The 25,097-nt window shown below is 46.9% G+C and overlaps 1 protein-coding gene across 1 annotated transcript in view; it reads right to left on the minus strand.

Annotated features, from left to right (window-relative positions):
- RGS6 (regulator of G protein signaling 6) overlaps positions 1 to 25,097 on the minus strand; it is a 541,585-nt gene that overhangs the window by 29,854 nt on the left and 486,634 nt on the right. Inside the window, exons 14-15 of the mRNA XM_021679541.2 lie at positions 17,086 to 17,211; positions 8,981 to 9,167 (exon numbers count right to left, since the gene is read on the minus strand). Coding sequence (XP_021535216.2) covers positions 8,981 to 9,167; positions 17,086 to 17,211 — 313 coding nt within the window. The remainder of the gene's footprint in view (positions 1 to 8,980; positions 9,168 to 17,085; positions 17,212 to 25,097) is intronic.

Genomic DNA, 25,097 nt, shown 5'->3' on the forward strand with positions numbered 1-25,097 from the left:
ATGGGCATGAGCCCAAAGACTGCAGGTTCCCTGGGGTGGGAAGAAAGGTGAAGCAGAGCCATTATTTAGTTGCTGTTGTTTGCTCTAAAACATTATTTTTGTTGCTGTTGTTTGCTCTGAATCAGTGCTTAGATTTAAACAACCCCACTTTATAGATGTGGATTCTGAAACTCTAAAAAGTTAAGTGCTGGTCCAAGTACAGAGCTAGGATTTGAACCCAGAACTGTGTGACTCCAAAACTCACACTCTTCCTGGGCAACGTGTTGCTTTTCATTGTCTTTGAGTTGGAGTGTTGAGGGGAGTCAGTGTTGCGTGACTGGGACAAAAGAGGTCCTCAATGTGTCGTTGGCAGAAACATTAGGGGTCTCCTCTTGAGTCCTGATCTGAATCATCCTGGTAGTAGATAACCTGCCCTTTGAGAGACCATTTACTACCTCTGCCATCAGTGATGGTGATGGCTGGGTCACTCAGGGCAACGGGCTCAGGTTTCCTACCTCACAGACTGTGTACAACTTGCCTTCCATACCAGAAGGAAGGTCCTGACCTGGCAAAGCTCTGGGGGCTGACTGGGCTGTTGGGAAGCCATAAGCAGCAGGTCTGTATCAAAGCAAGTCACCCAGGAGATCCCTTTCAAGAGTCTTGAATATTGTAAACCAGAGGTCTTTAGACCCTAGGCATGGTTAGCTGAGGCCTAGGGGAAATTAGCACTTGTTTCAACATGAATCCTGCAGGAGGACACAAGATGGGACTGCACAGTGGTAAGGACTTGATGTGAGTCCTAAATCAGTATCTGATGAATAGATGTAGGCAAGGCAACAGAAATCATGCCTTGCAGTATGGACACCCACTTGCAGGAAAGGTGATAGCTTGTTGTCCTCATGGAGCAGCTCTGGATGACCCACCTAGGATCATGTGGATATTAAATGAGAAGCCCCCGTTTGGATTTCTTTGTCCTGCTAGGCAGAACACGGGACGCTTGTTTCCATGTAATGCAGCGTTCAAATCATAAGAGAGTGTAAGAACACTTTCTCATTTGCCTTTACCCTGTGAAGCATCTGTATCAACACGTTCAATATAACTGACCAAAGCGTGCAGTCATTTGACGCTGTTCAATCCCTATTCTATAGATAAGGGTAGCTGTGAAGACAGCTTTGTGTATTGCCTTTTGCCCACCCAAATACCATGGGCATTAACTCAGACTAGTGTTTTCCTTTTCCTCTTCAAGGTCATGGGGTTTGGTGCAGGCAAGCTATGCTCTGAAGCATCAACAAAGAAATTTTGGAATTTAGCTCTCTGGCGCCTTCTCTCTAGGAACTACTAGCCTGTGTGGTAATAAACAGAACCATATCACAAACAACGGATCTGTTCTTTTGGAGAATGCAACCCTCCGTCTGCTGTTCATCTCCCTAAAATAAAACCACCCACAGAATAAAGTGAGTAACTCCTGGAGCAAGCGATGCAATGGCATTCTTTACTAAACTATGTCTGGCATGGGAAATCTACCAGGAAATGCCCTCCAATTGACGATTAATGTCAGGAAACTTGTTGCAGTCTTGTGATACAGGCACATGAGACCACCACCTCCACCACCAGAGCAAAGGTCACCAGCCTCCAGCAGGGTGTGAAGACTTCTACTTGTGAGTAATCTGGGACAAACACACATGTGTACTCCACATAAAAGCTTTTACCTCTTAAACAAAGCACATGTCAGAAATCTTGCGTTCCTTAATCAAGTTGCTTTTAAACATCTTAGATGAGATAATAATAGAGACTTTTGACTAGAGGCTTCCTGTCTGTTCAAAGGAGGTGTAGATGTTGGTGTATTTCTCATCTCTTTCATCACCCATCCTCATCTTGGTCTTGAGGTTGCCCTTTGATCATGCCATGCATGGATGATGGCTGAATAGAGTTTCAGGAAATTAGATTGAGGTCTACTTAAAGGAAGGGTCCCTCCCATGTATCTGTATATTCCCAGAGCCTAGAGCACCTGACTCTTAGTGGGTATTCCAAGTTTTGCTGAGTTGGCATGTTGTAGAAATTTAATTTAACTAGTATTTATTGATCACCTACTATATGTGTTCCCCAAGGTTGTTTGGCAAGATTTTTTGAAGTGGAAAGCCAAGGGACAGATTGTCCTTCTTTTTTCTAATGACAGGTGCAGCTGAGAGTATTAGGATTCTGGACTCAGTTGTCAAGGAAAGTTTTAAAAAATTTGAGCTGTGGGCAGAGCATTACTTTAGTGTTGTGGGGACTTACGAAAGGTAAAGAAGACCAAATTCTCATCAAAGAACTTTGAAGTCCTGAGGTGCTGGAAGGCCCAGAGGGGCCTCAGTGGAGCGTTTCAGCAGCTCCTGCAGGGCAGGAAAGCAGTGGGGCTTGGACAGCTAGGAGGCCAACACAGGGTCCTGCAGGAAACGGAGCCAAAGGCTGAGTTGGTCTACCCACTTCAACTGTCAGTCCATTTGATGGACGGATTTCCAATCCAATCCAATCTCAATGAAGTATTTTTTCAGGCCCGTTTTGTTTTGTTTGTAAAGAATGGTGTGCTCTTAGACAAGCTCTGCCTGATGGCCAAGAGTCATCCAGGCCTCCTACTTCCTTTGCAATTTCCCTCACTATAGAACTTCACAGCTCACAGGTCAAGGTCTCCCAAATGGAATGGGAGAATGACTGTTCATGAAATGGATGGGGAGATAGATGAATGATTGAACCGGCCCAGTGACACATTCCTGGGAACATGGGAACATCCAAGACTTTTTAAATTGAAGCCAGACAGCCACTGTGCCAGCCAGCTGACTTCCATCTCCCTCCTGCAGCCTGCAGAGGCTCTGGAAAGAGGTGAACGCCCTAAGAGGAAGCCTTAGGTTCTCAATAATTCCTGCGGTTTCATTCTCTCCTCCAAAAACCACCAGCCAAGCTTTAGATTACATGCTCTAAGATTCAGACCTCTCTTGCTCCAGCTCACCCTGCCCACCACCCTCTGATACCCTCTCTTAGCTCAAAGCCTTCCACGCTTTCCTACTATCTTCAGGGTGAGAAAGTTTGAATTCCTCAGGATGATGCGTGAGGCCCCCAGCATTTGGCTCCTACATTCTTTTTCTGCATTTTTCTCCTAAGACCTCCTTAGATGAGCAGGCATCTTAGGAGAATTCTTATTTGGTCTAGCTTAGAATTAGAAGACCTTGGGAATACTAAAGCCATTCATTTTTGTGAATTCACACACATAAATATGTAGCACTTTTTACTTTTTTTCAGGGCCATTAGCTCATCTGGTTTCTCAAAAATTCTTAGAGGGCTATACAGAAGACATCATCCCCAATTTCTAGATAAGAAATCTAAGGCACGAAAGGTCAAGATTCTTGCCTGGGACCACATAGCAAATGAGTGGCAATGCAGGTCCTCTGATGCTCCATGGTTGAGAACAGAGAACTCAATCCCTAGCATAAAGAACGGAGTCCTTTAAAACAAACAAACAAACAAACATGGCCCATTTTCTTTTTTTCTCCCCTTACAAAGCTAAATCTGTGAAATTGGAACAACACAGCAAACAGCTGAGGGCTATGGTCACAGCCCACAGACCTTTATGGAAGATTTGGTCTTGGCCCAAATCTTCAAAAAAGCCAAATGGATCAGTAAAACACAAGTTGCAAATGCGGGGCCCATGCTGATGGGGTGTCTTGTGAAATATTTCCACAGGAAACAAACACAGGCAATTAACTTTGCTATAACAATGCATGTGGTCAGATAAAAAACAAAATCCTTGGAGAGAGCTGGCACCCCACCCCCAGTCCCCATTTCAAAGGAACCCATAAATCTGGCTGACCCATTTTGGCTACTGACCCTAATAGTAGAGTACACACTCACAGCTCTATGGCATTCTGACCCCTGTCGGGGGCTTCTGAGAACGCTTGGGACCAGCTGAAGAAGCCACTCACAGCTCCTGATCCCATAGGGGAGGATTTCAAAGGGCTTGGGTATCCTCATTCCCACTTTGCAGATAGGCAAAATGAGGAAAGCAAGCTTAAGACTTAAATGTGCAATCCTAGACAAAGCAGGTGGCAGAAGCAGTATCAGAGCCTGCTTCCCGGCTGGACCCTTCTGTAGAGACAGGAGTTTCCCCAGCTCTCAACATGACAACCGAGCCCTCAACAACTAACAATCCGGGGACAGTGTGATCTGAGCAGCAGATGCTTGGCCCACAAGTCAGGAGATCTGAGAGCAAGTCTAGGCTAGTCATGGGCTGCTAAGGATTTTAAGCTCTTTTCCTCACCTGGAAGCTTCCGAATCACACCTGTGTAGCTGGTGCAGGCAGCAGCGTTGACCAGGTGTGAGCATCATGGGGCTGGCTGACTTCTCCTCAGTCTGATGGGTGACATCCAACCCCCACTCGGACGCATTTGCAGATGGGGTTTGTCATGCTACCGCACCAAGACAGAGCCCCTCTGACCTCCTCTCCCAAAGAAATGGAAGATTAACCATTCCCAACCTGCTATCTTCTACCTTTTTCTGGGTTTCTTGAAGTGTTTCAGTGATTTTCATGATATACTGTTTAGCACAGGGGTCTCAAGTGACAGGCCTCCAACTCACGTCTGGCCCCGAGCTAAGAATGGTTTTTACATTTTTAAGTGGCTGGAAAAAATAAAAAGAATATTTCATGAAAAATTATATGAAATTGAGCCTTCAGTATCCATAAATAAAGATTTTTTGGAACATAGCCATATCCACTCCTTTATGCTGTTTACATTGTAATGTTGTTACACTGTAGCTGTTTTCGTATCACAGAACTGAGTAGTGGTGACAGACCATATGACCCAGAAAGCCTAAAATTTATACCATCTGGCCCTTTACAGAAAAAGTTTAGTTTTTTTTTTTTTTAATCGAACCCGGTTTAGTGTAAAAGGCAGGCTACAGAATCAACACTATTTGCATAATCACCCTGTACACATAAATTGAGGAGAAAAATACACTAAAATGGGGATTATCTCTGGATGCTAAAATTACATGCAATTATTTGAATTTTTTCACCAAACGTGTTAAACATAAAGGTATAAAAAATATTAATCACATTAGGAAAATAAAATAGTGTTTATTCTATCTTACTGTGGGCCAGACCATTTTAGTTGTTGATGTGCTTCATTTCATCTGGTCCCCTTTCTGCCCCCATGCGTAGGGACCCCTGTATCTCTGTTGTACGGATGAGGAAAGGAAGACTCAGGGAATTTAAGTAACTTGCCCAAGGTCACACTGCTAGTTAGAAGCATATTGTGTGTTCATGGTGGAAACACACTTAAGAAACAAAAGGGAACAGGTTGAAACAAGTTCATTTAGGAAGAGTGTTTTATTTGAATTCATAGGAGACCAATCCTAACAGATAATGAGGAACTTAGAGAGGCTATGAGTATCCTCTCTAAGAGTCCACTCTGCTTCAACAATGAGGTATCCTATTTGTGGAAGTACCTGAAAAATGGCAGAGCACTGTGATAATGAAGGCTGTGTATTCAGAAACTTGTCAAGGCACAACCTGTTGACTTCCTAAGATTTCCTATCCAATCTTTCTCAAATTAGAAACAACATAAATGGCAAGAAGAGAGGACTGGTTGGCTAAACTATGGTGCTTCCATACAATGGAATACTGTGCAGCAATTAAAGAACCAGGCGATAATCATCTTGTTGCTGCTAGTGTGGGCACTGGAGCTCTGAGGCTGCTCTGTGGTAAGGCAGGAGAAAGGGCATGAGTAATGATGTGAAGTACTAGGCCATCACCTCTGGCATCCTTGAGAACCAAGATTCTCAGCATAGACAAAGGAGGCACAAATATAAAAAGAAGAGGTTAAATAAAATCCCCTGTTCTTTTCAATTTGAATAGAAAGTATCAGTTTGAACTTATAATGTATTTTTAATCACCACCAACAACCACTAATTTCCTAGCTCTGTCCACTGAAAAGGTCTATAAAGGATGACCAGCCCAGGAACAATGAGCACCTCCAAGTGCCTAGATTATGGTCTCTAAGAACCATGTCCCACTAAGAGAAACCAGGGGTCCTTGGAGAAATGGCTGATTCCAGGTCTGGGGCAAGGCCTGGAACATCTTAGCTTCCTTGCTATTTGGATGACATCAAAGACTACCAGGATCATGTAAAAAGGAGCCACTGACAGAGATGGCACGATCCAAGCCTTAATAAAAATAATAAAGAAATGGACTAAAACACATCAAATATGTTTAAACTGATGAGTTTACAAAGATACTAAAAGCAAAACAGAAAACCCTAATTGGTTTTCTACCTAATGGTTACTACCATTAGAAGATGATAGTAAACCACTCATTATTTTGAAAACTAAGAAATAAAGGGAAAGAAGCAAACACTTATCCTATCTTTCCTATATAAATTGTATTATTGGGCGATCTAATAGGAGATATATTTGATTATTTGTATTTCAGCTAATAAATGAAGTAATTAACTAATGGATCTAAGCAATAAACATCAATAATTGCTAAAATCACAAAAAGAGAGAAAACTAGACCTTATGTGCCTTCTGACAAGAGAGCACAACATGATTTATGAAGCATTTTTGCCCACAGATCATCAAATGTAAATCCAATTAAATATCTAAATCAAACTACTAATTTGTAGGAAATACAGAGGGTAGAAGAACATGTTAAACAGCACCACAGGGCTGCAATAAAAAAAAAAAAGTCCAGGCTGTGGGAATCTCTACAGGACAAAGAATACAATGTCTTCATGAAATAAATTGCAAGGGGGAAGGAAGGGGAGTAAAGGGATATAAAAGAAACCTATAGATTAAAAGGCATGTGAAAGACATGTCAATATACAGTAATGTGTGGGCCTGATTTGGATTCTGATTTTATTTTATTTATTTTTTTAAGATTTCCTTTATTTGTCAGAGAGAGAGAGAGAGAGAGCAAGAGCACAAGCAGGGGGAGCAGCAGGCTTCCCGCTGAGCAGGGAGCCTGATTTGTGACTTGATCCCAGGACCCTGGAATCATGACCTGAGCCGAAGGCAGATGCTTAACTGACTGAGCCACACAGGTGCCCCTGGATTCTGATTTTAAATTAAAGATTAAAAAATGGCATTTATACCACTGCCATAAATGCATGACATTTGATGATCTAAAGAGAATGTTGCTAATTTTTAAGGTGTGATAGTGGTGTTAGTAAAGCTACATACTAGGTATTCACAGATGAAATGATGTAATGTCTCAGATTTGCTTTAAAATAACCCAGTGGTAGCTGAAAAAGTAGGTGGGGACACAGACGAAATGACATCAGTCCCGTATTGATGATTGCTCAGGCTGGATGAGGGCCTGTAAAGGTTTGTTGTTCTGCTCTTTCCACTTTGCCACATGTTTACATATTTCCATAATAAAAGATTAAAATAACTTCCTAACATCCTAACAACCTCCTTCCTAACATCAGGCTCAGAGTGATAATAGTAGATGGAGTGCATCATGGTTCTGACCAGTATCCCTGGTCTTGTATTTTATGAATAATGGAGAGTTGACCTGTGTGTTTCAGATCATTCATCTGAAGGTCCTCTCTATCACCCAAGGAGCTTCTCCATCACCCAAGGAGCTTCTCCATCACCCAAGGAGCTTCTTTATCACCCAAGAAGCTTCTCCATCGCCCAAGGAGCTTCTCCATCACCCAAGAAACTTCTCCATCACCCATGGAACTTCTCCATCACTTCCCTCACCAGGATACATCAATATGTACTTGGGAGCATATACATAGACCCATACAAAAAAAGATTTCTCTTGACTTAAACATTTTGCTTTGAAGCTGCAAAGGGTGTGAGGATGTTGAGCTTTCATAAAGCAATAACACTGAACTCTATAGAACCAAATCTGCCTGACACCAGCATCCAGTGGTGCTCATGGCCAGAGGAAGGGAAAAACAGTTATGGTGTTGAGCTTGGGAGGTGTTTCCATTCTGAAGTTCTGAGCAAATAACCAGGCAAATCTGGATGACAAGGGACACTGGTTCTGTTCCCATGCTATTATTCACATCAGTGCCACTGAATTTCCTAAATTGGATAATAATGTCTGTAGGGAAGCAATCTATGCAAATTCTCTATCTGGGGACCCCACAGGTAAGAGAAATGAAGAGGGTTGAGGAGACAAGAGCAAACCCTTAAGCCCCATCACCAGGCGTAGGATGGGTGAGAGGGAATCATGGTTGGGGCCAGGAAGTGGACAGCTGACTGGATGCTTACCTTTAGAAATGGTACCTCCCAGCCTTCAAGGTAAAGCGTGCTGTTTAGAGTGGCTTACGTGGCTTCGGTTTCTGTTGCCAACCTCCCAAGCATCTGTGCCCAATTGTGCCATCCAGGCTTAGGAGTCCCTCCCATGGCCTTCCTTAAACCTTAAATCTGGGAGCTCACCCCAGTTCTCCCATTTTCTTGCCTTTCTCCCCAGCTAGCCCGTAACCTCCTTGAGGGCAGGGGCTCTGTCTTTCTTGGTGGTATCTCATCAGATAGCACAGGGCCTGGGATATAGAGGTGCTCCCCAAACAGTAACTGCAGACAGAGTTGGAGATCACTACGGAAGCAGTGTAGGGTGGTGGTTACGAGTGTGGGCTTCACGGTGAGATGTGACTCACAGCCCTGCCTGCTCACTATACCCACTTTGCCGATGTGGTGTTATGGTTTCCGGACCCTACTACTGACTTATTACGGGACCTCAGGTTTTGTAAGAGCATTCTGAGATTCTCCTGGAAAAGATAACACATATAACTAAATGTTTATCTCTCCGTAACAATGTAACTGATCTAGGAAGCTGGGCCTAGGAAGAATTTCACTATGCACCTACCTGGAATGGTTTCTCCTGATGGACTTACAAATAATAAAACCTGAAATTCTAGCTACACACAATGCCTTGGACCTATGTGAAAGGGTGGAGTGGTGGAGTGGACAAATGAACATCTTTTGAGTAGATAAGAACCACTCGAGTAGATAAGCAAACCTGGGCATCTTCGAATGTGTATCTCCCTCCATCTTTGACGTTTTGACTGGTTATCTCGTAGCTGTGAGAGTCCAGGTTGATTGCACTTGGGGCCCCTGGAGCCAGAAACTCTTGCCAGATTTCTTCTACCCTCTTGGCCACATCCTGGAGGGGTTGTTTCTTGAGGTCTTGGACAGCCAACCAGAACCTGATGTAGACGATAAAGAAAGTCAGTTCCAGGGGGCTCAGCCTCTGGACTCTGCTGGATGTGGCCCCAGAACTGAAATCCTACAAAACTCATTCTGCTGCATCCCCCAGCCTTCCCTGCTGCCCCTACCTAGGTAACAAAGATGGTAGGGACTGCTGGAAATCCATAGGGTGCTCCATCATGGTGGCGAACTGAAAGGAAGTGCCCATTAGAAAAATCATTGTGCTTCTGGTTGCCAACCAGAGATTTCTTTCCCTTTACAACAAGGTTTCACAACCTCAGCACTATTTCCATTTTGGGCTCAATAATTCTCTGTTGTGAGGGTTGCCCTGTGCATTGTAGGATGTTGAGCAGCAACCTTGGCCTCTACCCACCAGATGCCAGTGGCAACCCCTCCCCAAGTTGTGACAACCAAAAATGTTTCCAGATATTACCAAATGTCCCCTAGGAGGTGAAATCCCCCCCTGGTTGAGAGCCAGTTCTCAACCTGCCCTGACGTGGACAATGTGAATTCCTTTGTCATATCTGGTTGGGATCAGTTTGCAGCATCAAAATTAAGGAAATCACAGAGGCAGATAGAATCTTGGGATCATAGAGAATATCTGAGCTGGGAGGACCCAGCTATTCATGTTGCAGATGGAAAGGCAGCCAATTTGCAAGGTCGGTGTCCAGCATGATACTTAGCATATAGTAGGTGCTCAATAAATGGCTGTTGGCTTGAAGATGGGCTCATGAGGAACAAAGCTGAAGAGGCATACATGGGGAACATCTATGCCAAAAGATTCTCCAGGGAGCACTGGAGAGAGAAACCTCTTGCTCACTTCCATATGTGCCTTTCATGAATTCCTCAGCATCAGCATGGCAGCGGCTGTTGGAAGAGCTGGGTGTGAGCTCTTTTCTGCTGAGAGCTGAAGCACATGGGGCTAAGCTTGGACAACAGCTCCCTGGTCGTGAGGATGGTTTCCGAGGCTGCCCCCGGGAGGGCTTGCAGCAGGGCCCAGATCTGAGTAGCACACTTGGTGCCTTGTGAACAAGACAGGCCCATGTCCCCATCAATGAGACATGAGGACAGGCCCCAGGCTATGTAGTTCCCATAGCCTTAGTATTCACACATACTCAAGTCAATGAAAGGGCAGGGACAAGAGAAGCTGGACCACGACACGGTGGAAAGTGCATTCAATCTGTCATCGAATTGCGCCCAAAGTAAGATGTACTTGTTCCCCCCCCACCCCGCCCCTTTTTTTAAAGGTTAAGCATGTTTTTCTGTTGCTGTTCTTAGAATTGTCTTTGGAGCCAAGTGCATGGCCCAAAGGCGCCACTCAGTGGCCAATTGCGGTAATACAGCTCCATTTCTACAAGGAGAGATGTTTGCGTACAGGGGCTTCTGGACTCCCAACTCTTCCCCTGCTTTGCCATTTGGGATTCAAATACTCTCTTTAAAGGAAATCCTCATGGTTCCCTTGTTGGTCCTGAAGAGCGAGAGGCCGGGAAGGAGATTTCATGACCTCACTTGACCAGAAGACCAGGAAACACAGTTCTGTCCTCATCTTGCCTATGCCACTTCTTGGAATTATGCCTTTCTGGGCATCTTTCTTCATCTGTAAAATGGGTACAAAGTGGGTGGCAGGGTATGTGACATGGGTCTGAAGAACTTCCCATCCAGGTGTAACAGAAATGCTTTCAGGTCCCGTGGGTGGGAGTGGTGGAGGGGTCAAGGGGGCAGCCACAAGATTAGGACGGGGCTTTCTCCCGGGGGGCTGGGCAGAAACTGCCAGGGGCTCTTGCTCCTGCCATCTGTCGTCACCTGCCCCTCAACACCAGCCTGCTTTCTTGCTTCCGCAGGTCTGGTGCTCACGTCCTCTGGCTACCGGGGAGAGAACAGCAAGGGTTCTTTGAGCAAAGTGCAAAGGCAGGAGGTACTCGGAGCCTTAGCTGGGGAGTGGGGCTCTTCCACCTCCCAACCCCATGCCTCTGGGTCCTTAGGTCTCTCCGTCCCGCCCTCGAGGTCTGCCATGGAATGAAGGAGGTGGCTGGGACACAAAGATGAAAATGGTCATCTGGCGATGACAGCGCCTATAGGCTTTCTTTGTCAGGACAGCAGGGTTTGATGGGCAGGTGGGATTTAGGAAACCCAGCTCTAAAGAAGGAAGCCGGTGTGGGTTTTTCAAAGGACCGGAAAGAGTGCTAGTGGGCAACTCACCAAAGACTGAGTTGGTGAGTCTTTGGCAGCCATGTGCTGGGGCTGATGGGAGAAGGGCCCTCCCTCAGGGAGTCGCCTCTGGGCCAAGTCCCCCGGCTGGAAGCAGCTTCTCTGGGCCAGCATCCTTCCCAAGCCTACCGGACCCTGCAGTTTCTCACACACATGGATCGTTCCCGGGCAATTTCCTGCTCCCTCAATCAATGTCATGTGGGGGGTCACCTTCTGTCACTTTCTGTCCCGTGTTCCAGGCTGCTCTGAGGAGGAGCTCTCAAGCTCCGGGAGGGCCCTGGAAGCTCCCAGCAGCTTTGGAGCTGGGCAGGCTCCTAGGGTTCCCGAGGCCTCAGAGTCCCTTTGGGAGAATGATTTGGGAGCCACAGTCATGCACATCACTCAGCTGGGTATAGAGAAGGTCTAAAGTGGATGTAAAGGGAGATTTCAGAATCAAATGTAACAAACTTTTACATAAAAATTAAAAAGGTTCCCTTTGCCACAAATCAAGACTTTTTAAAAATAAAAGTACGAGGAGAAACCACAGGCCAGTTAGAAGCAGAGGAGGAGATGACATTCCTTAGACAGCCGTCTTTCCTCCCTGCCCTCGCAGGGACCCTCTCAGCCTTCTGTCTGCCTCGGAGGTGACCTGCCTTATCCTTCTCAGGTAACAGCAAAAATGCTGTCACAACAGCATCCTGACATCCCATATGTGTTTACCATCACCGGCTTCGAAGAACCTTTGTGTCAATTTGAAATTCAGAACAGGCTCTGGTTCGCGTTTGCCATCTGTGAGCCCACAGGCCTGAGGCGGGAGTGCTGAGTTCCGAGGCCCCGCAACCCCCACCCCCACCCCCAGCCCGGGTGTCCCAGCCACACTCCCCTCGCTGGGGGCCCGCGCACCTCCCTGCCACACACCCAGGGCGGGTGCTGGCCCAGGGAGGCTGGGGCAGTTTCTGCCTTATGGAAAGCCCTGCAGGTACGGGCTCCTCCTGGAGGACGCCAGCGGGGAGGGCGAGGGGAGATGCCTGCTGCAAATCCGCCCATTCTGCACTAAGCCTCCGTGGCTTGCAGCAGAAGGGCTGTCGTGACTGGCAGGCCACAAGGACTTGCCGGTATCAGGGAGACCATCTGTGCTACTTCGCTGGAGTCCTCAGAGCGTGGGGAGGCAGCCCGTGCGCCAGCATGTGATGCATGGGGATGGCTCAGGAACGCAGGCCGGAACTGGCCTGGGCGGGGAAGCGGCGGGGGGGCCTCTGACGCCCCAGGGCCCAGCAGCAGCCGTGTTGGGGGGAACCCGGAGGGGAGGGGGTAGTCCCGATGGCCTCCTTTGTCCCCAGGACCGCGGTGCGGACGAGGAGTGGGATTTTCTCCTCGAGGCAGGCTGGACGCAGGAACACTGCGCAGCCCTGGGCCCTCTCCCCCTTGCCAGGGGTTCTAGGCAGCCCCGCAGTTCTTAGTTTCCCTACTTTTTTCATAAACTAAGATTTTCATGGCTGAGAAAAATCTAGCTTTTAGTTCATTCCCAGAGAAAAAGCAAACTCGATGCTGAAGGAAGGCTTTCTGTGCCCTCTGCTGGTCAGCAGAGACTCAAGAAGGACAGAGGCAACTTGACCGGGTCCCTGGTGGGGTGGAAATCGTCCGGGGCCCAAGGCGGCCACAAGCACCAGCCCCACGGCGGCCGCTGAGGTACGCTCTTTCCGGGGGCAGTGGCTGAAGTGCCACAGATTGTCACGGCGACGCGCGAGCCACCTCTGTTCCGATTAATCATGTGTTTGGTTAGTGGGGAGTCCCGCTGGGCCTCGTGAACCTTCCCAGGTCCTCCCAGGACTGGGGGCAACTCTCGGAGCCGGGAGCTCTCCAGGCAAACCTGGCAACTCCCCCGTGTGCTCTTTAATTGCTTCTCCCTTCAGCTGACACTGTGTGGAACTGGGATAATCAATCTGCAGGTTAGAAGAACAACCACGTTCTCTCAGGAGACGTTACAGCTCATAAAAAATGTACGGGCAACGCTCTTTGCTGTGGGTTTTGAGTTTTAACTCATGCCCTGCTGGGCAGCAGAGACCATCGTGCGGGGAGGGACCAAGGTGGGCATAGGGGCGATGGGAAGGGGGCAAATGTGGACGAGGGACTCCTGTCACCATTCTGGGAAAATGCACAGAGAAGGGAGGACGAAGTCAGATAATGCACTTGACGCCCCTGCTTCTCGCCTTATGGATGACAGCCCGCGTGCCTTGTGCAGGCCCCCAGCAAACAGCTGTCTCAGGGGCCCCGTGCGTGTGAACGGGGTGCCCCAGCTCAGGGTGCCACAGAGAGCGCAGGTTCTCACGCTGTGCCGGCTGCAGCAACATGCACTGGCCATGCCCTCTCTGGGCCCTGAAGCTGACGCCCCTCCCTCCATGACCTCACCATGAAAGGGGACTTGAACTTACATTGTATTATCATAGACGTCTTTCCTTAAAGGATCCAGGGTGATGCTTTGCTGTTGTGAGAGTGATTTCTGTGTGTCTTGGGGGCTCCTCTGTGCTGCTCTCTGAAGCTCTAGGTATAGGTTCAACCACTTGGCTACTTAACTGGGGCTGTGCTAAAAGGTTACGATCTAAGTACCCCTTTTGCTAGAGAGATGCGAGGGCGTATGGGAAGATGAAATGGAGATGCCCTTTGCAATGGATCCAGTTGAGTTCTGGTTGGTCTCTTTTTTCTCCCATCCCCTGATGCCAGTTGCCGGGGCTGTTGGTCTGTCCTGGGGAGAAGAGATGATCCCTAGCACGGCCAAGGCAACAGACGGGCAGGATCCCTGGGTTATGCTGCTTCTACAGCTCCAGCGGGCGCCATTCACGGGACGTGGTGGAGGCACATCAGCAGGGTGCCCACGGCTGCCCTCCTCAGCTGAGTCCTTGGGCCCTGGGTCATGGGGGCTGCTAAGCCACTCTCTGTGGCTGGAGGAGTGAATGCAAAGGGGAGGGGAGGAACCACATGGTTATGGATGACTGACGAGTCCTAAGGAGTTGTGTGATGTCAAACCAAACTTTCCCCCTACATGTCCAATTATGCTGAATATCGTAAAAGTGGAACTTGGGCCTCCAGAGAGGATTTTATAAGCTCTTGGGCTGTACTTTTTATCTCCGGCTGTTCTAGTTTCTTTATCCTCTCTCCTGTCATGGATCAGAGGGGGTCCCTCTTCAAGTGTGGATTTATGCATTCTTGCTGGGGGTGTAAATGAGTCACTGGCCCACTCACAGGTGTTCCCCCACCCTTTCACCCAAGTGCAGCCCCCCGCCACAGAATGAAGGAGCTGGCCGAGGCACAGGAGGTAATGGCAGGATGAGGTGCTGAAGCCCCACCAAGGACATACTCCTCCCTGCCCCCCTGGCCTTAAGGGTAAATGTGTGTTCGTTACGCTAGTCTGAACCGATGTGTGGCTCCGGCTGCGCCCAGACTGGGCACGGAGGTGCTGAGCCAGCGATGCTCCCGCTCAAAATGACCCTCAAAATGACCGGGGCCCCGTGGTGGTTTTTCAAAGTCACTGTAATGGTGCAGGTGGCAGAGAGTCATAAGGCCACGCATGGGCTGAGAAATAGTCAGGTAAAGGAGGCCTCTATGTCACTTTATTTTGGGGGGGCCCGCAGGGGACAGAATGAGAAGGAGAAATGGGAAAGACTCCCACGGTCGGCTCACGGGGACCGAGCTCCGTGTGGGTCCTGGGGTGAGCCTGCGCGCAGAGGGGCTGCCTGAGTGCATCCTGCCCGCCACAGAGGGCGTGGCTCACAGAGGGCGTGGCTCACAGGGGGCGTGGCTTCCTGGTCAGGACCCGCCTCGTCCACGCACAGCCCCGGAGGCTGGTCTGAACCACAAGCCTTCTGGTACAGATGCTTGACTCGGAATCAAAGCAAAGCTGGGAGGTGTGTTCAGAACAATGGCTCCGCCTCAGGAAAGAACTCTTGTGTCCTGACCTGGCATCAGATATGCAGCCTTATCTGTTGTACAGTAAGCTCCTGGTTGCCTGGAAAGGCATCGATACATATCGTTAACTGGCATCTACACGTCCCCCTGAGGCTGTGTGATGTGGGAGAGCCCCACTGCCACACCTTCGCTCATAGGGTCTTCTCGCTTAGAATACTCTCCCTCCTTCTCGTTTGTCTATCTGTATCCTGTGTATTCTTCAAAGACCAGCTTATGATTTGCCTGCTCTGGCTTACATTCAACCCTCCCTTTTAAAAACATTTCCAGGGGCGCCTGGGTGGCTCAGTCGGTTAAGCGTCTGCCTTCGGCTCAGGTCATGATCCCAGGGTCCTGGGATCGAGCCCCGCATCGGGCTCCCTGCTCGGTGGGAAGCCTGCTTCTCTCTCTCCCGCTCCCCCTGCTTGTGTTCCCTCTCTCGCTTTGTCTCTCTCTGTCAAAAAAATAAATAAAATCTTAAAAAAAAAAAGAAGAGAAAAAAAAAACATTTCCAAAACAGTTCTTAGAGTTTATACTCATTTATATTCATGTAACGATTTAATAGTTTCTTGTGTTTTTTTCCTCAAGGACCTACAAGATCATGGTAGGCAAAGATCATGCATCTTGACTTGTTTGCCTCCCTCAGCAGACTCTTGCAGGGCTTGATGCAGCCTAGGTGTGTGATAAATAGTGCTTGATTGATGTATGGGACTGATATGGTCTCTACTGTCAAATAAATTACATGGTCCTTGCACATTAACACTGGAGTGGACAGTCCTTTGCCCACAGTCTATGCCCTGACTTTTTAAAGTTAAAAAACATTTAGAAAATGAATAAAACCACCCTTTCTGAAAAAAATACCACTGGAAGATGGGAATTAACCCAGCACGCAAAAAAAGAACCTGGTGCCAAGAAAAGATCCTGAGCTTTACGTCTGAGAAGTCACCGGTTTGCTCAGATCATTCAGGGGGCTCAGACCCATTAGGTCTCTGTGTCCATTCTAATACAACGGAACCCTGAATAAACCACAAGTTTCCCAAGTTTTCATGACAACGGACCCTCTCCCACTGAATGCTTTCCCTTTCCCCCTCTCTCAATGGACCTCATGTTTTGAAAGTTTTGCTTTTTCCTCCTATTGAACAGTAATTATTAATACATCACTACATTTCCCCTCATCTTGATTAGCTGGAGACCAACAGCGACAGCGATGTGTTCTCATTGGCAGCAGGTGACCACAGCAACAGAGGGTTGATAGAATCCCCCCAAAAGGAAAAGCATGTTTTAATTAGTTTTTACAGATACGTCTCCAGGTATTGAAATGTATATCCTTTGGCTTTTTGAAATTCTAAAATGAGCTCAGGGATCCCTCTTTTTCTCTGGTTAGCTTGTCAAGTATTTGGGACCCCCGACTGAGAAGTTTTGAAGGAGACAGTCTCTGAGCTGCCTTTCCACTCTGCAGCTTCATGGTTCCTGGTTTCAGTTAATGCAAGGTGTCATCAGACCCATTTGATCATTTACTTATCATGGGAGACATGTTTCCAACAACTTGAACAAATGTCATCTGGACCTACAGAACAGAAAATGCTGGTCTGGGGAAGTGCCCACATGGGGATGCCTGAGCTGCACATCAAGTTTGTCCTTCTCCACTTCTGCCTTAGCCAGATTAGTGGGGATATGAATCTGCACCATCACGTTTTTATTGAGAAAGGGGGGGAGGGTGGAATGGGAGGTTGAATATGCACATCTCCTCATACACCTTTTGCACATGGCTGCAACCTTTGAGAGAGTTACCTGAGGTTTTCTGAGCTGAACTCGGACTCCAGGAATCTCCGGAACTGGTCCCGCCCCACCTGGTCCTTCAATACCTCGTCGAAAGAGAAGCCCCATCTCTTGACTCGCTGCTGGCTGGGTTCTTTGCTTTTGGGGGAGAAAAAGGTTTAAGAAAATGATCAATGCTAGGCAAAAACCGGTGTCCTATTCCCTCCAACAACTCAAATCTATTTTGCTGCCACACGCCGAAGGGCAATGTCTCAAATTTAAGTGATAGATTTGGTAAAACCTGCACAAACTCCACATGCAGAGTCGGCACAACCTCAGCCAACAGTAAAACGTCTCTTTAGAGAAGGCATTTCAAAGGGGCCACGTTTAGGTGAAGGTCACCAGGAGACCTGCCAAATGGCTGCTGTCTACAGGAAATGCAACGACCCCATTTATTTGGCTTCCCTGGACCCTGCCTGTCCGTTAATAGCCCAACCCTCAACTCTACACTTCTTGTCTTATTTAGATCCAAGTGACATACGAGTGGTCAGAAATGCATCAGCTCATCCAGGATGAACCCTATCACTTGCTTAGAGGCAGAATGTTGTGTCCATTGAACAACCACCTAGTCAGCGTATCCGATGCTCTGGCCATTGTTCCGAGCATCTTAACTCTGCTGACTCACTGGGTCTTCACAACTGTTCTGTAAAAAAAATGTACTAGTATTGGCCCCATTTTACACATAGGGAAACTGAGGCCTAGTGATCATTTGCCCAGAGACACACTAGGAAGTGATGGAGTCAAGACGAGTCCAGACAAATGTGGCTCCAGAGTGCAGCCCTTAGCCCGGCTGTGCTGTCCCACACCCATGTGACCCTCCTCAGACCAAAGCAGGGGTTGGTCTTATTCTTCCGCTGTGGGAAGATGAGACTAGTTCCTTCAGCTCTGTCTTTCCATTTGCAGTTCACTTGTGTATTTATTCGCCTGACCCTTTAAGTAGCAACAGGGTCCTAGGTCACAAGCCACACGCCATAACCGTCATATGCAAGGAGTGGTCTGGGGACCAGCGGTGGACTCTTAGGCTCCACGTCAGACATGGGGAATCAGAATCCACAGCACAATGAGATCCCTGGGTGAGTTAAGTGCTCCTTAAACTTCGAGGAGCATGGGTCTGGCGATCTTACTTTCCCTCTTTTTAAAAAACTGACACATATTTCTTATCTCTAATAGGCATTAAGTGAATAAAATCATGGAGTTGATATATTCTCAATACTTATCTTAGAAAATTACACTCAGTGAGAAGGGGGAAGAGGGTGTATGTGTTCAAAGGTTTGGAAAAACAAAGAGCTCCAGCTGAGTGTTGCCCAGTAGAACTTTCTGCTATGATACGAGTATTCTGTATCTGTTCCCTCTATATGGAAGCCTCTAGACCTGTGTAGCTCTTGACCACTTGAAATATGGCTAGTGTGACTGAGGAACTGATTTTTAAATTTTATTTCATTTTAAATCATGAAAGTTGGGGCGCCTGGGTGGCTCAGTCGTAAAGCTTCTGCCTTCGGCTCCGGTCATGATCCCAGGGTCCTGGGATCGAGCCCCGCATCGGGCTCCGGGCTCCGCGGGAAGCCTGCTTCTCCCTCTCCCACTCCCCCTGCTTATGTTCCCTCTCTCACTGTGTCTCTCTCTGTCAAAAAACAAAAAATCTTAAAAAAAAAATAAATCATGAAAGTTGATGCTGAGGTGGCCCCATGTAGCTCTGGCTACTGTACTGGAAGGCACAGCTCTGGATTTAAGTGATTCAAACCCAACCCTTCTATTTTTGCACTGCAAGGCATAACCAGCAGCAGCAGGATCTTCTAATTCTGAGATTGTGTGCTTGGGGCTTGGGAGAATCTTGTGCACAACTCGGCACCTGTTAGCCCAGCAGGGTCACTGTGGAAGACCAAGCCCATCAGGTCAAACCTGGGGACTTCTGTGAAAGATCTCTCCCAAAGTTCCAGGCTGGGCCTTTTACAACAAGACAGAAAGACAGATCCTGGATTCTCTCAAATGCAAGCCATAGCACCCATCACACTTGATAGCTTTCCAGGGGACGGAAAGTGTTGTGTATGGAGAAGTCTTCCTGGGGTTGAGGATAGCAGCAAATGTAAGTCCCAGAGAATGGCAGGATCTTTCTGCCAGGGTCATGCTGTGGCCTGGACCTGCACCATCACCAGGTGACTGGTACAATAACTTCACCGTGGCCTAACTGAAACAAACAACTCATGGAACTCATAGCCCCTTTGTTTTCAACCATTGCATAGAAATGCTTCCGTATGACTATGTTTGCTTACAGTTTGCACCATCGTTTAGCTTTCCAAGGGTATGTCACTGTCTCTCCAGCTATCTTGTCAGCTCTTTGAGGGCAGAGACCATGTCTCATGCATCTTTGTATTCACCTTAGCGTTTTCACACAGCAAGTGTTCAACACTAAGAGGAAATCAATAAGAAAATGTGTATAGTGATGGGGTGATATGTCCTTATCCTGACAGGACTTTCTAATTGCTAGCTGGATGCCTTTTCTCTACTCCAATTTGTCTTCTGTGTCCACTGATTCTTACCAAATTCCTATACCCCACTGGGCAGCCCAAACCAACAAGGCATAGACAGGTGGCTCTCCAAGGGAGTCCATCTTTCATTCCAGCTGATCTCCCAACCTAAGAGCTTGGTAGAAATCTCCCACATTGAGAATAAGAAAGAGAGATTCAGAGGAAGCAACCATCTATAAAACATTCATTTCTGCAGGGCCAGTATAGTGATAGGCATGGTGCCAGGGGCTTTCCTTACAGTGGTCCCTTTGAATCTCAATATAAGCCAGCAAGGTGGAGATTTGTATTCAGATGTCCAGAGCTCAAGGCAGGTCAGATTGCCCAAAGCCACACAGTTGGTAAAAGGCAGTCTGGAATTGGTACCTGGGTGTGTCTGTCTCTAAAGCCTTCTCTTTTTTTCCCATGACCTTGTCTTCCACTACATTTCCCACATTTGATGCCCAAACTAAGATTTGGAGAAAGACATAATTCATCTTGAAAAGACTTTTGAGGGGTGCCTGGGTGGCTCAGTCAGTTAAGTGGCTGCCTTCAGCTCAGGTCATGATCCCGGGGTCCTGGGATCGAGCCCCGCATCGGGCTCCCTCCTCAGCAGAGAGCCTGCTTCTCCCCGCCCCCACCCCCCGCCTGCCGCTCTGCCCACTTGTGTGTTCTCTCTATCTCTCTGTCAAAGAAATAAATAAAATCTAAAAAAAAAAAAAAAAGAAAAGACTTTTGAGTCGTGAGAAAAATTATGAAACAAGGGACAATTCCTTAAACAGGAAATATCCAAAGATGCCATTTTAGAGTCAAGGCTATTACAGGAACAATGGCAATTTTATTTGATGCCCCAAGAACAGCCTGAGGGTCCTGCCTACTCTGATGGGGAGCGGTCCAGGTATGTATTGCTGTGTAACAAATCATCCCCAAACTTTGGCTTAAAATGGTGATTTATTATTCTTTGTCACTGTCCCCTGGGTTGACTGGACTCAGCTGGGTGGTTCTCATGTGGGGTCTCAAGTAGTTGTAGCCAGAAGCTGGGGGTGCAAAGTTTGGGGATCACCGGAAAGCTCAACTGGGCTGCACAACCAAGATGGCTCCTCGCATGGCAATTGATCCTGGTTGTTTGCCAGGAGCTCAGCTGGGACTCTTGATGACATGGCCTCATCAATGGCCTGGGATTCTCAAAGCATGGTCAGTGGGCTCCAAGATGAAATATTTCAGGAGCAAATGTTTTTAAATGACTGAGGTAGAAGACATAGAGCTGCTTTATGACCTGTTCTCAGAATGTTAGTTCTGCCACACTCTATTGGTCAAATTAGGTACCACAGCCAGCCCAGGTGAAAAGGTAGGGAGGTGTCCCCTCCTGATGTAAGAAGTAGCCCATGTGAACAAAGAGGGAAGGCACAGATGGGGCCATATTTGGAGACTGACCACGACAGGGAAGGAGCTTGACTAATATGCTGGACTAATAGTTCTATCAGACTTGCTAGGCATAGGCAGTCTGGGGATAGTTGCTGCCTCTCAGCAGGTCGGGGTGGCTGGTTGTGGATACCTACGGCCAAAGAGGATAAACCAGGTTCCTTGCGGCTCTTGGCTCATGCACCTGATGTCCAGCGGAGAAAGAAAGCTAAACCCAAATCAGAGCAAATTATGGAGGGAGCAATTTATGAACCACAATTCTGGCAGTGCCACGTTTTTGTTAGACCCACTATCTGGTTAATGGCACGGCCAGGAATACTTCCCAGAGACCTCCCTGAGACACTCTCCTGGTGGTGTTTAAACTACACAGTTCTCTCCACCTGCAACCTGGCAACTTTTGGCTGATTTTTCCTCCACGGTGAGCCCTGGCTATCACCCTTTTCTTTAAGATTTCTCAGAATTTTCATTGGATAGACTTGAGATGTAGTTTGCCCATCCTTAAAAGGGTAGCCTTATATTGCTCTCTGAACAGATGATTTCTCATCCTTGGATTTCTAGATCTAATAGTTTATCTGAGAAGCAGAAAGGATGAAAACACAATTTTCTATTATTTATGCTATATCCCATATCATCTTGCCAGTTATCCTGTTAAGTCCTGCTGCTGTCTTCCACTGGGCCCTCTGTAACCTCCACATGGCAGAGACAGAATGATGAACTCTGTAGAATTCAGACATTGTGTGTGAGGCCCCTGCTCTGGACATCGTCATGAGTCTGCCTGGACCCATAGAAATCAAAGCCCATCTCAGACTAACATGAATTCCCAAGGGGAGTCCTACTTTCTTACCTGCTGCCTCCACTCTGCCACAAGCCTCCCACAAACCTCCACCCATCTTCACCCCAATTCTTCTTCCTATCAGGTGTTTGAGGGGTGGAAGGCTTTACTGAGATTCAAAGGTCTTGAGAAGGGGGTACATATTGCACCACCCAGCAGCAAACATTTAAAAAATCACATACTTGGCATTCTTGCTTTTGCAAAGTCCTTGGACTCTGCAGTACTAGGGCTCTTCCTGGTCTCTCCTGTCACTCTGCCCTCCCCTGCCTCTCACTGCGCTTAGGTCTCCCCTCTCAGAAACAAAAAGTACGTTCTTCTCATTTTCTTATGTCACAAGTCCTTCCCCTTGTTTGAGTCTCTGCCAGCACCCCTGCCCTCTGAGACTGATTTTTGTGCCTAAGTGACTTATCCATGTCCTTTGCCAAATGAGAAGGAATCCCGGGGCTGGGAGATAGGATAGCATGTTTTATACACCTTGCTACATTTGTATCTTGAGAGACCTTTTTTTGTTTGGAATGCAGCACATAGTAAGTTCTCAATACATATTTGAAATAGTCATTCCTTCATCTAGGCTCCATCCAATCTATACTTTTTGAATGCCTACTATGTGTCAGGCATAGTCCTGTTTAAGTCCTATTTTAAGTCCTAACTAGAAAGAGAACCAGGGGGAGGATGTGATAAATAGCTGGATGGATGGGGTGACCACTAGAGAGTGAGTGATCAAGCAGACCTTTCTGAGGAAGGGTCACCAATGCTGAGTGAGACTTGAAGGAGAAGGGAAACCAGCCAGGAGAGGTTCTGAGGAAGCAGGCCAGGAAGAGGCAACACGCAAGAGTCTGGAGTTCAGTAAAATAAAGTTACAAAGAAAACAAACAAATAGGTAGTATGTAGAGGCAAAGAAATTTGTTATCAGCAGATGATAAACTTTGAGGAATTTGGGGCAGGTATAAAGCAGATGGACTGAACTGGTATCAACTGATTGAGAACCACCTATGTCTCTGGGGCCATCTGAAAAGAAATTAGCTGGGTCCCCAACAGAAGCCTGGGAAAACCCCAAGCTCTGAGCAGCAGGACTGGAAGTAGAGGCAGTTGGTGGGCATTGGACGGGGACATATGGAAGAAACTCAGAAATATGGACCAGATTAAAAAAAAAACAAAAACAAATATGGACCAGAGGTTCCCTATGGCAGAGAGGGTCTCCTGAGCAAATGGGGGGTGTTTTCTGGCCAGCTGCTAATATGGGTAATAAAACCAGGGAGTAGTGCCTCTGTAATCTCGGGGAGAACAGCCAATAGAGAGGGGAAAAGCATCTCAGCAAAGCAGAGAAACTTCTAAAGACATTCTGGCCTTTTCCCTACTTTTCATTGGTTTCTGCAGTCTAATCAGGCTCCCTAAGGCCCCTCAGCCGAAGGGAGAAGAATGGACTTATTGGGAGCACCATGGAGAGGAAACTGAAGAACTTCAGAAACCCCGTCAGGATCTGAGACAGAGCAGAACACCCGGCTTAAGGGACTGTGGAGCTCTACCACCTGTCCTGCTCTGAGAGGGGACCCAGTCTCTCAGTCTGCTCTTGACTCACATGGCCAGGACCCAGAGGGACCCTGCTGACTGACCTATGGCCCCCCAAAACATTCTCAGGTGAAACCCTACAGCCATGTGGACGGCTCAGAGGAGAGCCTGCATTGGGGTGGACGGTGGGGACTCTGTGAACCACACAAGGACTTCTCAAACTGCTGTGCGCAGAACCACCTAGAACACTTGCCAGAAATACAGACACCCAGAACCACCCTGGGGCATCTGTTTTCTTAATGAGCAACCCAGGTAATTCTGATGTACCCTGTGTTTTGAAAACCACGGACCCTACCCCGCCCGCCGCCACCCCCCCGCCCTGACCAGTTACTGAGGGAATCCTCATCAGCTACAAGCCAGTCTGTCTGGATCAGGGCTGCCCTTTAGAATCACTTGGACAGATGAAAAACAAACAAACAGACAAACAGACAAACCAATGCCCCACTGCCAAAAATTCTGATTTAATTGTCCTAGGGAGGGGACTGGGCATTGTTTTTGTTGTTGTTGTTTGCTTTTTAATAAACTCTCCAGGTGGTTCTAATGTATGGCCGGAGTTGACAGCCAAGAGCTTCACTTATGAAAACCAACAGTCCCTCAAATTGCTGGGTATATGAAAAGACGGACTGATCTGCTCTAAACGGTGATTAGTCACAGTGATTGATTCTGTGATAAATGACCCCCCAATGAAACAGACTATGTCAGAAATAGAGGGGAAGTATGAAAACAAAACCAAACCAAACCTGTATCACACCCTCAGGGGGATTTAAGAGGATAAATATCAAAAAGACAGAGGAGGCTACTAAGAAAAAGGAGTCCAAGAAATAGTAAGAATTCTTGGAAATGAAAAGCACGATTGTCAACAGGCCCTCCCAAAACTCAGTAGGAAAAGAAAAACTCATGAAGTATAAAATCACAGAATAGACATTACTGAACACCAAGTCAGAAGCTCTGAAGAGTAATATAAGGAATTCTATTCTTGAATATAACATAAAAAGACTAAGAGATGGGAATTATAAAAGAGAAAAAGATAAAGAGATACGGCTGCTCCATCCCAGAGGCTCAGAGTTTCTACGAGAGAATTTCCTGAGAAGAGAGGATAAAACAGAAAAAAGAGTATTATGATTAAAAAGAGAGAGAGAGAGAGAGAAAAATCCCTTGAGTTAAGGAAAGATTTAAATTCTTGGATCAGATTAGAAGGGATGATGTAGGGCACGTTAGAACTATTAGAAAGAAGATACTCATCTACAAACTATTTTTCTTTTAATGTTGAAGGAGAAATATTAAGTCTCAAAATGTTGGTTTAAAATATATCAGGTTAATATACCTATCAAGAAGAATGGGATTTGGAGGAGGCAAAGGGAAATTACCATTTTTTATTTTACATAATTTATTATTATTTGCATGAATTGATGCCATTGATTAAAAATTAAAACAATAGTAAATATGATTAGCATAGAAACTAGAGTAAGGAAAGCTAATACAAAACTTGATTAATAAAGCAAAAATCAGGGAAGAGGAAAAGAAACAAGAAGAACGAGATTGGGAAAACATGAAATATCAGGAAAAGATAAAATCTATAATCCAAGTAAATGTAACTGTTTTCTATCCCAATGTCCAAAGCAAAATACACCACTAGAAAAGTGGGTGAAGAACACAAAACA

Source organism: Neomonachus schauinslandi, chromosome 9, assembly GCF_002201575.2.
Source record: "Neomonachus schauinslandi chromosome 9, ASM220157v2, whole genome shotgun sequence".
Taxonomy (NCBI): Eukaryota; Metazoa; Chordata; class Mammalia; order Carnivora; family Phocidae; genus Neomonachus; species Neomonachus schauinslandi.